The sequence below is a fragment of the Chaetura pelagica genome, unplaced genomic scaffold (genome assembly GCF_000747805.2).
Source record: "Chaetura pelagica isolate M959 unplaced genomic scaffold, ChaPel_1.0 scaffold71, whole genome shotgun sequence".
NCBI classification, from domain to species: Eukaryota; Metazoa; Chordata; class Aves; order Apodiformes; family Apodidae; genus Chaetura; species Chaetura pelagica.
Genome location: NW_009952435.1, coordinates 1860338 through 1875347, shown reverse-complemented (window position 1 = coordinate 1875347; position 15010 = coordinate 1860338). Strand labels below are relative to the sequence as shown.

General features: G+C 35.5%; 1 protein-coding gene across 5 annotated transcripts in view; it reads left to right on the top strand.

The window, feature by feature from the left end:
• Positions 1–15010, top strand: part of DDC (dopa decarboxylase (aromatic L-amino acid decarboxylase)) — a 46618-nt gene that overhangs the window by 14578 nt on the left and 17030 nt on the right. For 3 of the 5 annotated variants that reach the window (XM_010008347.1, XM_010008345.1, XM_010008344.1), the window contains 4 exons: positions 435–578; positions 7299–7365; positions 9443–9537; positions 11402–11469. In XM_010008347.1, coding sequence (XP_010006649.1) covers positions 435–578; positions 7299–7365; positions 9443–9537; positions 11402–11469 — 374 coding nt within the window. The remainder of the gene's footprint in view (positions 1–434; positions 579–7298; positions 7366–9442; positions 9538–11401; positions 11470–15010) is intronic. The other 2 variants (XM_010008349.1, XM_010008346.1) reach the window with 1 other exon arrangement.

Genomic DNA, 15010 nt, shown 5'->3' with positions numbered 1-15010 from the left:
CCATGATGTATATTTTTTTAGGGTTCAGCAAAGCTGTACACCATAAAAATATGCTAGTTAGCAACTGAATAATTATCAGACAAGCTGATTGTCTGCATGTCTTCTTGTTGATTTGGAGCCAAATCCTGAAGCTCTAATGGTGAACATGTTAATGAAAGCTCTCAGATTAATTGAACTCTCTCTGGTTTCAAGAACACTTCATTGTATTTGTGGGTGTGGGTGTGTGTATGTATGTATGTACATGTATGTACGTGTGTCTGTCTGCCTATCCCTGTGAAAGAGGGAGAGGTACATAGCTGTGATGTACCAGCAACAGTTCAGGGATCTCAAACATTACTTTACTTGAAAGAAATTATTTTTTGTTTTCAAATTCAAACAAACTTCTTACATTTCAGTAAAAGTATCTATCTTAAAACCTGCCCATTTCCTTGTAGGCTCATTCATCAGTGGAAAGGGCTGCATTAATTGGCGGTGTGAAGATAAAAAATATTTCTTCAGATGATACATTTAGGCTTTGTGGTTCAGCCCTGAAGAAAGTTTTGGATGAAGACAAAGCTTCTGGTCTTATCCCATTCTTTGTGAGTACTGGATTTTAAGTAATCAGTGGATTTACTGCTTCTGAAAAGCTATTTTTGATGTAAGTAGATTATTTCATCCCTAACGAAGTGACCAATAGACAGCCTAGGTAGAATACTAGGACAGGTTCTATAACTATTCTTCACACACCTTTCTGTGCAGTATAAGCAACATGTTTGAGCAGCTGGTTGCACTTCTCAGCAAAAATGATGTTTTAAAAGGACTTAAAGTTTTATTAGTTGAATAAATTAATTTTGCAGTAGCATGTAGTCCTGCAATATTTTAATCTAGTAACGCTTTAATTCTGAACCTTCATTTTTACAAAGGTATACTTTTAGTTTTCAAGTTCTAACTTACTTACACATAAAACAAGTTTAAACGCAATAAAATAAACTATGGTATCTCAAATTTAAGTATTTTCAAGAAATACCTTTAGCAAAGAAATCAGCCTTCTTTGCATACCCTAATTATCAGCAAGATCAGGCATTGTCAAACAGGCTTATCTTTATCAGGTGAGCTACAGGGAATCTGTGTTTTAAGGTGTCATAATTTCTTGCTATCTGTCCGCTGTCCTACTGAGATATTCGCACTTCCAGCAAAAGCAAATTGTGTATATCTCAGTAGCTAGACCTCATAATACCCCAATATTTGACAAAGAACATGTTAGATTGGATACAATTCTAAAGTTGGTTCTACCATGGTAAGTACTTGGTTGAAAAGAATATTTACTTTTTCATCGAATCTACTCTTCTTGTCAGTTTAGAACACCAATTTATTATTTCAAGTTACTTACCATTGATTTTTTTCCCTCAGTAAGTAATCTTTATGGTGTTTTTGTACATAATAAACAGAATCTTTAGCTCATTTCCAGTAATTATGCCTCTCAAAACTTGATATAGACTATGATCTGCACAGATCTACAAAGGGGTATGTTATGCTATGAATAGTATGTTTCTACTGGCTTCCACTAAAAAAAAAATGGGTGAAAAAATTGCTTTAGAAACCAAGAGCTTTAGATATATTTTTTTTTCATATATTCAAAAATATGTCACAATTTTTTTCATAAAAGTCCTGTCTTTTCTTTCATGTGGTAACATTTTGAAAGGGCTAATGTGACTTAAATGTCTAATAACTGTTTTTAGAAGAATTAGCAGATTAAGCTTGCATGTAGTCATGGATAAGTGCCAAAAAGGACAAAGATGCTTAAATTTCACCAGGCTTTTTTGGAAATGTGATCTGTTTACTCTTGTTATTAGCCTTTAACGTCTCTTTTTATGTTGTAGCAGGATGAGGGTGAAAAGTGCTTTTCATGTGTGCAGAATGCTGCTGTTTTCTAGCCTGCCTGGAACTAGCGAGTCTTTGGGATGGTCAATTGCTTTAGCATATAAAAAGACTATGCCTGAGAAACAAAGCATCTGCAAGGCGGTCTAAATGAACATCCTTTTGTGGGTTGCACACATTGAAGTGAAGATGTGCCATAAGGCTTGTTTTATTTCACTGTTGTATGGTACAAGCTCATATCTTATACAAAATTCTACTAGTTTATCTTACTGTTAATTTTAAATTACTAGTACAGCACTATATCACGTCTCTGCGCAGTAATTACAAAAAAAAAAGTGATTTTTCTTCATTTTTTGTCCTTTAACAAAAAAAAAAAATTAACTTGCTCCTCATAAGTAGTAATCCCTTATTAGTTTTTCTATGTGTAGCAAGGAGAAATTAAAAACTGTTTCATGCATTCAGTTACACCTGTACAAAAGATTATTTAACTCTTGTTTTTCTTCCTCTGTTTGCTTAGCTGTGCAAAACAGGCTTTCAAAGACAGTAGAGGTTCAGTCTGAGTTCACATGGCCTATACCAGGTCTTCCATTTATTTGTATACATTAAAAAAATGTCAGCTTAGATTAAACTAGATCTTGTTATCTTTATGGTTGGCCTCTTAACTCAAAAGGTGTGTTAAATCTCTGCACATTGCCAAGGAAGTACCTTACACTACTTTATTCCTTGTCTGTCTGTATTCACTGATCCTTCACTAAGGGGAATGATTCAACATCAAAGCAAAAAATTTAGTGGAAAAAACTGCCTGAAGAGACAAGAAAGATATAATTTTTAATGAAGGCATCTTGGTTGCATCCAAGTGGCTGCAGTCTCCCTTATCAGAAAAAAAAAGAAGAAAAGCAGCTTTCTAGGGGATTAAAAAGAAAACATGGGCAAGTTACAATGCCTTGTAGGCATGATTTTCCTCTTAGAGTTGATTAATAAAAGAGGAATCGTTACACTGAACTTGATAGAAATGCTTTGCCTAATGAGGTGAGTGGAGAATCAGGGGTGTGTTTGATTGATATGAAACAGGTTCTCTCATCATAGCAATCTGGTAATTACAGGTTTGCTTTTCACATACATAGGATTTGGCAGTCAGCCTTATTTTGGGAGGGGTATTGAGTTTAAAATGGTTGTTTGAATTCTTATCCACCATCAGTATCTTTTAGCTCTAGTAATGTGCATATAATTTTGTTCAGTGAAGACTATTGCCAAGTAGTGTTACCTAGACCTCTACTTTTCTTTCATTTTATAAGTCCAGACTTGTGTCAAATTGTCTCTTTCAAAACATTTTGCAGAATTTGAAATGGACATATTTTCATGTAGTAAAGCAAGCAGACTGTGCAAACAAAGCACTTAACTGTGTCAGGTGTGAGTCACTAAAGTCACAATTTAGTGAGGAGCAATTTCCAAGCATTACTGATATGTACCCGTTCATCTGGCCACCAGTTAAGGGGGAGCTTTAAAGCATGTGCTGAAGTAATATCCATTTCATCAACTATAAACACTTGTGGTGGTTAAGCACGTGTAAATAACTTTCTCAGTTGAGCTTTATGCTCCCAGCTTGAGACAGGCTTCTAAGTTGGATGAATATTGACCAGGATGCTTAAATGTGGAGACCACTAAGTTAAACACTACTAAATTTTTAAAAATTTCTGTTAAATTCATGAAGACAGGCTGAGAGAGCCTTATAGCAGCCTTCTAGTACCTGAAGGGGACCTACAGGAAAGCTGGAGGGGTGCCTTTTACAAGGCCTTGTAGTGAGAGGACAAGGGGTTAATGGTTTTAAGCTGGAAGAGGGGAGATTTAGGTTAGACATTAGGAAGAAATTATTTAGTGTGAGGGTGGTGAGACACTGGAATAGGTTGCTCAGGGAAGTTGCGGATGCCCCATCCCTGGAAGTGTTCAAGGGCAGGTTGGATGGGATTTGGAGCAACCTGATCTAGTGGGTGGTATCCCTGCCCATGGAGGGGGGTTGGAACTGGATGATCTTTAAGGTCCCTTCCAACCTAAACCATTCTGTGATTCTATGAAATTCAGATGTAGGGTCCACTGCATTCAAGCCTGGTTCACTTGAATGTAAGCAGGCTGTGAGCTTTATGCTTTCATAAATCAACACTGATATATTGTAGCTGGCATATATATAGTACAATATACTTCAACAACCTCATCAAGTATAAAGTTGCTGTAACATGATTGCCTTGCTGCTGAGCAAAGGCCTAGAGTGAAATTTCCCTGATTCTAGCTGAAATTACTCTTCTGAAGGATGATCTGCTGAATGTAAAGAAACAGACTGTTTGTATCTGGACTCATGTGGGAAACAATAAATCAGAGTTAGGCTGACAGAGTAGCCATTTTTTCAGTAGAAGCTAACACTTAGAACCTGACCAGAGATTCCCATTAGGAAGAAGCACTTTTGAGATATTCACAGATGTCTAGGGCGATGTTTCTTAGCCCACAGTTTGTGAATGATGGGTGTTTTGTAAAATACTTAATGGTGGTTTAGTAAAACTGTTGCAGTTTTCTTCAAGCCACAGACATTCCTGTGAGTGCAAGCTGGCAAACAACTGACTAGGAGAAAAAAATAATAAGATGACATTGAAAGTTCTGCTTCATTTTAGTTGATTGCAAATGAAAAGCTCTGCAGTGAAACTACAAAATACATCCACATCTTTTTCAAAGGCTGTAGGAGATCTTCTAGTTGAAAAGGTTGAGAATTATTGCTCTTAGGCATCATAAAGTTTCATCCATGTTTCCTGACATAGCCCTTGATTTCAGGAAAGTAATACATGAGATAACTGATGCAAGCATTTTAGCTGCTTTGTATTCGTGACCAGGGCTGAGTCAAATTTGAAGTGCACAACCTGAAAAGGCTGAGGCCTGCAGGCTATACTGAGCCATCAGACCTATTTCTGTGATGCAGTCTTTCCCCCGCCCTTTGCACAAATGTGATTTTGCCAATATTATACAGGTTACAAATTGAGTTAGATTCATTGTGTAGGACTGAAGAGGGCTAATGAAAGTCCTGACAAGAGCAGATGCTGTCACTTTAAGTGGTTTCTGAGAATTAAAACAGGTAGCTTTGAGGCACAGACACCTGCAGAGAAGACAACAAAACTATTTTACAAACTGAGGTATACTTTACAGAATAAGACATTATTTAAGCAACAAAGCATATGTTTGAACTCATCTAATCTTTCATTAAAGCAACATACTCCTTAAGCTGATTAGAAGGAGAACACTCTAACTGCAGTGCAACACTAGTAACAATAGTGTGTAACTATCTGTTGTGAACTCTTCATTATTTTAATTGCTGGACTAGCCAAGATAATGCTCTAATCTTGTCAGAAAGTCCTCACTTTATTAGTGTAAAATATAAAAGCAGTATAAAAGCAGACCTAGGTCCATAGTGCACTCTTTATTTGGGCATTTTCTAATCTAATGGGTTAACCTTTATTCCTTACATATATACAAAAAATAAAACTTTCATCATGACATCTTCTGTTACTTTTGACCCAATCTGAAGATCTTTAGTTCAGCCAAAGATGAAATGCAGGTTTCTCTTTATTGTGGGAACATCTTAGGTAGACACAATACACATTGTAACACAATACACAATAACACAACACACATATTTTCACTTCATACATGCATGGCCTCTTAATAAAAAAAGGGACCAAACTTTTTCCTTTTTAAAAAAAACCATCGTGGAATCTTTTTAATGAAACCTTCCTCAAAGGATTATTAAACTTCCAGAAAAGTCACAAGTGTACCTCAAGGCACTGTAAGTATTCTGTTCTTCTCATGGGTCTCAGGAATATGGGGAGGCCCAGGACAGATAAACATTAGATTATTTTGAGATAGAAATGTGTTAGCATCAAAATTTTGACCACATATTCAATATGTGTTTAATTTTCAGAATGCCACTTGTTTTAAACTCAGGTTCTTAATAGGTTGAAATGGAAAAATACTGAATTGTCCCTTTCTTCTTTTAATAATAACTCTTCCGATGGCTAATATTTTTTATTGGTCCAATGAACCATGATCATAGTTATTAATAATGCTGTAATAATGAAGTTGGGGGAACATGTGTGCTGTCAGAGATAAAATGTTTGCAGAGTTTTATATGACTATATTTATTCAGGTCTGCCCTACAAAAGCAGGATATTACTTTCTGTAAGAGTGTACATGAATTTATATGAATCGAGTAGTATCTGAATACTTTCCATTAAATGGACAAATTCAGCTCTCTACCACAATTTAAAATCTCTCTGGTGTATATGGTATAATACAGATGCAGAAATGTTCAGAAGTGTACTTAAATCAGAGGTATCAATAGAATATCGAATGAGTTCAATATTATTGGGATGTGTAATTTTACATTTCTGGATTTTGAATACATATCCACCTGCCCTTTTTACTGGATGTTTATGTTAGTGTGGAATTTCCTAGAAATATTGAAAAATACAGGTTAATAAGTAGTAAATCAACCATCTCTCACTTTGCCTGAATTATCTAAAAAGCTGGAACTTTTAAATAAAAATCCCATCACATTTATCCAACTCTTTGTCTCATAATCAGATCAGGCCTTTCTAATGTGCTCTTGCCACTTTATTTTATAGAATGAAAAGAAGAAAAAAAAAAAAGCTTGATGAGTAATGTAAAAAGCCAAAATAAATGCTTCAGCATTTATGTTGCCTCTGCTTTTGGTCCACTGGTCATGCAGCAGGATACATTAAATGAGACATTAGCAGAGTGAAGAAAAAATGGTTCCATTATTTTAGGGTGAATTTGGGAGAAAAAGTTTCTTTGGGAAAAAATGCTGTGAACCTAATAGTGACCATAAGCTATTAGTGAACAGGTCCCAGGCTGCAGATCCATTGAGTGCAAATCAGTTACAAGTCTCTGTTAAAGAGCTGTGGCTCTTTAATTCAGGCAATAACATTTTATGATCCGTTCTGTCAACAGGGATTCCAGTACCTTGAAGTTGCTCAAGTTCTGAGCGTGCTCATTTGCTGTAAACTGCAAATCATTTTTATGATAATTGCTTAAGTGAAGTTAGTATTGGGCCACATGATAAACATGTGTAACACAGAAAATATGTGAAATATAGCATTACCATAACACTGTGACTGTATTACATTACTTTTCAGTCAAATTTTTATTAGCATTCGGTTTTGTGCATGTGTCTCAATGGATGCTTATGGGACCTTTGAAATAAAATATTAGATTCTTGAAAGTTCTACTGAAAGTCGGGTATTGACTAAAATAAATTTATTTTGCCCTATATGATCTATTTTCTCTGTTTATTGTTGCCTTTCCAGACAGTGTTTTATAAATTTGATAATTTTCTTTGCTGTAACACTTTATTTTTTTTTATGTTTGTCCTTTTGGCTCTGCAGTTCTGTGCAACACTTGGAACCACATCTTGCTGCTCCTTTGACAAACTCTTAGAACTGGGTCCTATTTGTAAGTTTTTGCTGCTGCTTTCTAAAATTGCAGATACCAGTTTAAGCCACAGTGAGTCATTTCCAGGTCATTATGCAGTGTCATTATCCAAATTCAATAAGGCTACTTACAGATGAGACCTTCAGGTACAGTTTTCTTTCTAATATTGAGTAAAGCAGAAAGCTTGCATTCTCAAACTGTTAAAGAGTAGAGAGGCCTTTGCCTCAAGGGTTTGTTTTAGGGAGCATATTTTGGAACACTGTCAGTTAAAAAATATTGTAAGTGCTTCAGTTGGTAACATTTTCCTTCAAGCCCTTCTACCCACAAATACATCTAGAGCAGTGGTGAAGAGCAGGGAAATGCTGAACTCTTAAGTGTTTGTATTTTTTTTTCTGTGCCTAACAATTATAAAAAGCAGGGAAATATGCACCAAAAATCCATATGTATTCTCCTTCATCCTCCCTCTGCCTTCCCCAATTCCCTTCCACTTTGTAAGAAAACAGGACAAGTACCAGGGTGTTTAATATGGTGTCTAAGTCATGGACTCTCCCTAAGTATTTCAGTGTTATGTCCTGTTGTGTCAAGCTTTGATCTACACAATGCTTGGTCAAAAGCACACATTTGCTGGCTGATGAAAATGCAACAGAAGTGTAATACATCTGTTGAAAAGTACATTTAGAACAGGAAATGCATAGCTATAAGCAATTGGAACCAGCCTCCTAGAAACACCACTAGATTTGATGTTTTGTTAATTTTTTTCAGGTGGGGCCGAAAACCTTTGGGTTTGTGTGGTGGTGACTTGTTCTGTGAGTTTTCCTGACCTTCAGCACAAGCCCCAAAGACTCAGTTTTTCCAAGTCTTCTTTTCTAAAAAGCTTTCTAGTAGTCTTCTTAGAAGCTAGAGGTTATTTTGCTGTTCAGGTTATTCCTATAGACCTGATCTAATTATATAGGACACCAATGCTTTTAAATGTAAAAATTAATCACGTGTTTCACCAGTTGCTCTCATGATCTCTTGCTTGTGCAGCAGAGACCAGCAGCAGGATTACTCAATACCCAAGTTATAAGTCTCATGCTAGCTTTTCTGTGTGCAGGTGAATTTTCTTCTTAACATACATGAGTAGTTGCCTGTGAAATACAGACAGTGTCTCAAAACAAGTATATTTAAAAATAATCAGTTGAACATTGAACATGTTTTCTAATACAACTCAGTCAAAGGTGCTATGAGTGATATTTTACTAGCTTTTCCCAAACATTTATGGAAAAGGAAAATGTAGTTCACAAGAATGCAAATTCCAGCATGAACTTGGTTCCCAATTATAGGTCTGAATGGATATACCTCTGTATGTGGAAATTCCTATCAGAATTATTTGATGATTAGAATAAAGACATTTTGTGGGCTTAGTCATCAACTCACAGACCAGAATTGTTACCGTGTGTATTAATATAGGTCGTCTGAAACAGTGTGAATACCAAACTACAGAGAGTACATGAGAGGCTCATATGCTAAAATATTTCTCCAGAAACAATTCAGTGACTGAACAAAATTAGCACTTTCTTAACCTTTTGATGTTTGCTCTTGCGTAAGTGCCTCGATTCTTGAAAGAAAGAGTTTGGTGCAAATAGTTTGAAAGCATGTGCAAGCACATATATCAATATGTAAACAATGCTGTTTAGAAATGTGTTTTTGATTCATGAGTTAAACATTTGGAGCACAGCTGAAGCTCTAGCTCCTCTTGCTAAATTGCCTTAGAAATTATAGCTACATCTCTAGGTACATCTTTTTAAGTGTGTTTTATAATGGTTCTTTAAAATAATTTAATAGTTTATGTTGCTTAATGTAAATAAGATAAACCTAGACATGTAAGTACTCTGTTACAGTAGAAGAGGGGAGAAAGAAGAATATGTTATGTATACATCTTTATGTATTTACAGAAACCCAGATGGTAGAAACATTTAATCTCTTAATTTAATTTCAAATTGGGAAAATAATAGCATCAAAGAAAAATCTCTCAGGCACTTGATTTCATGCAAATTAATAGGGCTTTTTAATCTGCTTTTCATGTATTTCTGTTTCAATTAATTATTTATTTTTTTAGGTAATAAGGAAAATATCTGGATGCATGTTGATGCAGCCTATGCTGGGAGTGCATTCATCTGCCCTGAATTCAGGCATCTTTTAAATGGAGTGGAGGTAAGTGGAGTGTTTCTTCTCTCGCAGCCTGCTAAAGCCTTGCGCTTCCATAGAATCTGTGTGTTTCTTATGCATCCAACATTAATGGCTCTTCTAGAATCTCTTGAGTATGCTGCACTTCAGTTTGCAGTACAAACCCCTGTATATTCTATTGCATTACTTATGTTTATATAATTGTTACTGGTTTATTCTGCTAGAGTTTTAACGGCAAGAGTTACCACAGTGTGTAAGTTTGTCATTTGGAATAACAACTAGTAGAGTATCAATAAAGTGTCTTACAAAACAGAGAAAAGGAAAAATTTCCCAGATATCCAAAAAGACACATTTATACCACCCCAATTCTACATTACACAAAAAAGAAAGAAAGAAAAAAAAGTAAGAAATTAATGAGCTCATTATGTCTGAGTTTTTGCTTACATCCTGAAAGTCATACAGGAGAGATCCAGTACCTGTATCTCAAACAGACAGGTTTTAATAAACAAGAGGCTGAAATGAAATGTTCCTCCAACAGCAGTCCTGTTCCTTTCCCCCTCCCCTCACTAAGCTACTTGGCATTGAGTTGCTTAGATAAGAATACTTCAATTTCCTGCTGCTCCCCTCAGACAGTCAGATAAGTCCTTGTCTTCCATGTCAGTGGAGAAAATATTACTGTTTGGTAAAGCCAGAAGTTTAAACACATCACTGATAGGTAGTGACTAATGAAGAAGAGGAGGGAAACCCCCCTAACAAATAAAGCATTTCTTTCTGTCTCCTTTTTATCAGCAAATGAAGCTTGTTGTAATTTCCTGTGGGGGAATATTTTTAAAATTATTGTTATTGGTCCCTGAAGGAAATGAAACAGCGTACCTTGTCTGGGCCAGCAGTTATTGTAAGAGTAAATATTTAGCAACCGTGAATAGGTTTCATACCTTACATGGTACAGGGAGCTTAGCTAGCTAGATGTATAGATAGATAGACAGACATACAGATAACGTCCTCTTATGACAGCAATTGTTAATTGTTTACAAGTGACAGGGAAGGTTATGAGAAGCAAATGAGAACAGAAAAGTGCTATGTGGAGTAGTCAGACCCTGGTGCTTCCAGGCTCCCATCTCAGTTTTTTAAGGGTGATGGCTTCTGTCTCTGTTAACACACAAAACACAGACAAGGCCTTTCCCACACAGAATCTCTCTTCCCTACCTGGTTTCCTCTGATGCCGTGCTGAAACATGTATATGTCAAGTAAAACAGGCGTGTTTATATAAACATGTTTTGTGTATGTTTATTCTGTGTTGGTTTTTCTTTTGACTTAGATGAAAAAATTACTTCTACTAAAAGAAAATGACCTGGCAGTAAAAAATAAAAAAAAACAACAAAAACATTTTCTGATCAGCTGTAATTGAATGAATGGATGTGATATGCAGATTCTGAACTAAATACATCATTTGTCTCTATGTATGAATCTTGTGTGTGTATGTTGAACATTCTTGGAAATAGAAAGCTTAATGAATTGTTATTGGAAACTGGGGTATGAGCCACAGTAGATGTGCCTAAGTATGCAAATTATTTTTTTTCTTAGTTTACACTGAGAGATATACTTTTGCATAACATATGTATCTAAACAGTATAATTGTTAACAAATTGTCAAAATACTGATAATAGAAATAGGCTAGCTGCACACCTAACCTGAATTCCATCCCCAAGATAAATGAAGATTTAACTACAATAGTTATTAAGGTGACATCAGCACAAACATTATCTATAAAACTCCATTTCAATACTTCATTCATGGTTGATGTGCACTCAAACAATTTGACAATGTTGTATCTTTAGCACATGGATCCTTTTCTCTTTCATAATTTTGTTTTTTATTTATCCATTCTCAGTTTGCAGATTCATTTAACTTTAATCCTCACAAATGGCTCCTAGTGAATTTTGACTGCTCTGCTATGTGGTAAGTATTACAGTAAAAGAAATCATTACAAGAGACAAAAAACAGATGTTAAATTAGTTTGCCTTTCTAGCAGTAGACATTTATTTATATTTCTCTGTTGGAATGAGATGTTTGTGATAGCTTTAATGATTTTAAAATATTTACAGCATTCACTCTTCCATTTATTTTAATTTCCATTAATTAAAATTTTCAAAAAGTAAAATTTAGAAATAAGAAGAGCTCTACATTTTGTTTCAGAGAGAGAAATCCTGAAAAATCTGAAGATTCATACTTTCTTCATTTTGTGGCTGTTTAAAACATATATAAAACAACTTCATTTAAAGATGTTAATGCAGTGAACATGATGCTAACCAGAGCTTTTTCTTCTTTTCCATAAAACACCTTTTTGTTTGAGCCTTGATTCTATCAAAAACCTTTCTAAAAATGCTTGGGATTTGGCTGATGAGAAGCAATTGTTTTCAAGAAGGACTGTTTGTGCAATTTCCTACTGATTTTCAGTTTCCCCAGATGACACCAAAGACAACTTTTTTATATAAAAAGATTCCAAGTAGAAACCAGTAGTAGACATGCTTTGAAACAAAGCAAAGTATGATAGCAGTAATAATAGCAGTAATAATAAAATTCCCTAATAGATTCTCTTATTGTGTCCCAAACTGGAATTTACCAGAACCAAGCATCTACCAGCATCATGACTAATAATACTTATTAGCAAAACAGCTGTTCAGACTATTTATCAAAATAAATGAAAACATTCATTTCAGTCGTAATGTAACACAATTTGCAGAAATCAAGGAGAGAAGAAAAACTGAATGTTAAAAAGACGACTCTAAAACATCATCTGGAAAAAGGTCCACTTATTTAAAAGGAGAATAAATGTGAGACAGTGATCACTCGTTGCCTTTAGTTATCCTTTTGCTCTTTGAACATCCTCAGCAAAGTTGACTTTCCCCCAAATATTGATATTATTCAGATAATACAAGCAACTGTGTTGGGTTTTTTCCTTTTCTTAAACTAAATGGCTTATATTTTGATCCTGGTTCTTTAATAGTGGCAGTGATTAACCCAGCACTCCAGTACATAAGTACCTCGTAACTGTCTCATATCTGGAAATAGGAAGATGATGTAACTCCTATGCTAGTTTCTCCCATCTTTTTTCCATCACTCAAAGACATTATTAACAAAGTAGCCACTTGGAAATGAGAAAATACACCATCATTCTCTTCAAGATTTCTAGGACAACTGAAGGCCACAGTTTAGTCCCTACCAGTTTAAATTCTCATTAATTCTGCTTTTGCTGAAAACCCAATGGAATTATGTTAAAGGTATTATTATATTTCCTGGCTTTCCAGGAAAACAAGGTATATACAGTTACACTGCCTGTTAGTTTATCTTTCCATCTCCCATGAAAGAGCTGCCTTCTTAGCAAAGCTTAGACTTTATTTAGCCTTAGAAAAGTAATTTTCTCCATTTTAGTTCTTGCCTTTTTTAGGTAAGCTTCATGTTTTCACACTTAGGAAGATTCCATTGCAAGGAATATTGAGAATCTTTGCAACATGTCTCCTTAGTCAAAGTGAAAACTTCACAACTACAGCCATTCAGGCTTTGTTTCAGCAAGGCATCTATGTATACTTATTATTCACTTAATAAAGAGTGAAGTATACATTTAACGTTAAACTCTTTGTCTTGAAGCCAGAGCCATTGAGCAACTACTTCTAAGGCTCCTGCCCAAAATTCAACTTTCTTATCAACTGTAACACTGCCTGGAAGGGTGAAATGTTACAATAAAGGATGAAGGAACCATGTGAGAAAAAGTAACTGAAGGAGACAGTCCCCTTAGGATCAATGGGAATTATTAACCATGATATTGTTATAATATTGAAAGAGTTCAAGAAACAGTAAACACTGTTTCAGAATCTACAAGCTGAATTACATTGATAGACAGGCTTTTAAATCACCCAGACTCCTCAGCACTTTCATAGAATCACAGAAGGGTTTGTGTTGGAAGGGACCTTAAAGATGATTTGGTTCCAACCCCTCTGCCATGGTGATTTGGACCAGGTTGCGGCACTAGACCAGGTTGCTCCAAGCCCCATCCAACCTGGCCACTTTCAGGGAGGCAGCAGCCACAGCTCCCCTGGGCAACCTGTTTCAGTCTCTTACCACCCACAACGTGAAGAATTTCTTACCAATGTCTAACCTGATTCTACCCTCTTCCAGTTTAGAGCCATTACCCCTTGTCCTATCACTACAAAAAGTCTCTCCCCACGTTTCCTGTAGCCCCTCTTCAGGTACTGGAAGCTCTCTATAATGTCCCCATGGAGCCTTCTCTTCTCCAGGCTGTACAATAACAACTCTCTCAGCCTGTCTTCATAGCAGAGGTGCTACACGCCACTCCCATTCTTTTCCCTGCAAGTTGATTAAGATAATATAGCCATTAGATCTGTAAATGTGATTATTTAACTAGCCAGTGCAATATGTAGCCCTCATGTAATTTGGGATTTGGAGGCAATTTCATGATAAAACTTTTGTAAAATATTCTCAGACTTGTTGATGTACAGAAAAGAGCAGTCAGTTTCCCATAAAAGAATGTAATATTCGAGAGGAGTTTGCTCTACCTGTAAAAATGTTAGGGTCCTTTAGAGACTTTGCCTTGAAATTACCAGTAAGTTTTGCCTGACTTGTTTAATTGGTACTCTGAATATTATTAAATAGGAAGAAGTGTCCTATTTCAGAGAGAGTGAAAATAATAATCTTGCAGTCTTGGTATTTTTGCTTTTTTACTACTCTTTTCAGGATTTAAGTGTTAACTTTATGTTGGGAAGATTGTTTTACCATTTGGAAGAAAAGTTCTTACAGTAAAAGCCTATCTGCAGAGGGAAGTGAAATTTTCCTGTTGGTTTATAATGTTAAGTCACCTTTTTGGTTATTGTATCTATAATTTAAAATGGACAGAATAGAGTGAGGCTGTTAAAAGCTGCAGTTGTGCAATCCAAGCAAGTAACTTTTCACAGATTTTCACTACTTTATTCACCAGGACTTTTGTAGTGCATTTTGTATTATTATTGAGTACTAAATATGTAAACCTGTGCCATTTGAGCTAGATCTTAGTAAGTCTTTTAGTAGAGCATCAAGCCTTAAAAAAATTACAGTTTATCAATGACATTTTTGAAATATATATTCACGATCCTTCTGTCAACCAGGGTTATTTGCAAAGAAAGTTAAGAACATCATTTCTGTCCATTACCAGATCACACAAGCACTTACTGCAAAGAAGTTTAAATACACAGGGTAAAATCCAGTCATGGTCTAGAGAGGTGCAACTCAACTGGTTCATATACATTAATTCCCAGGCTTTGGTTTTATTTTAGTAATCCTTTTATGTAGTTTTTCATGGTTGCCAGATTAGGACCTGTGAAGTCCTTGGACTGAACAGACACTATTTTTAAAAAAAGCAGTAACATCACTAAGGCAGTGCAAGATGACAGCATTTTTGTAGCTTTTAAGTGACCAGATGTTCCTCCAGAGTAGTTATGTGTCCCAT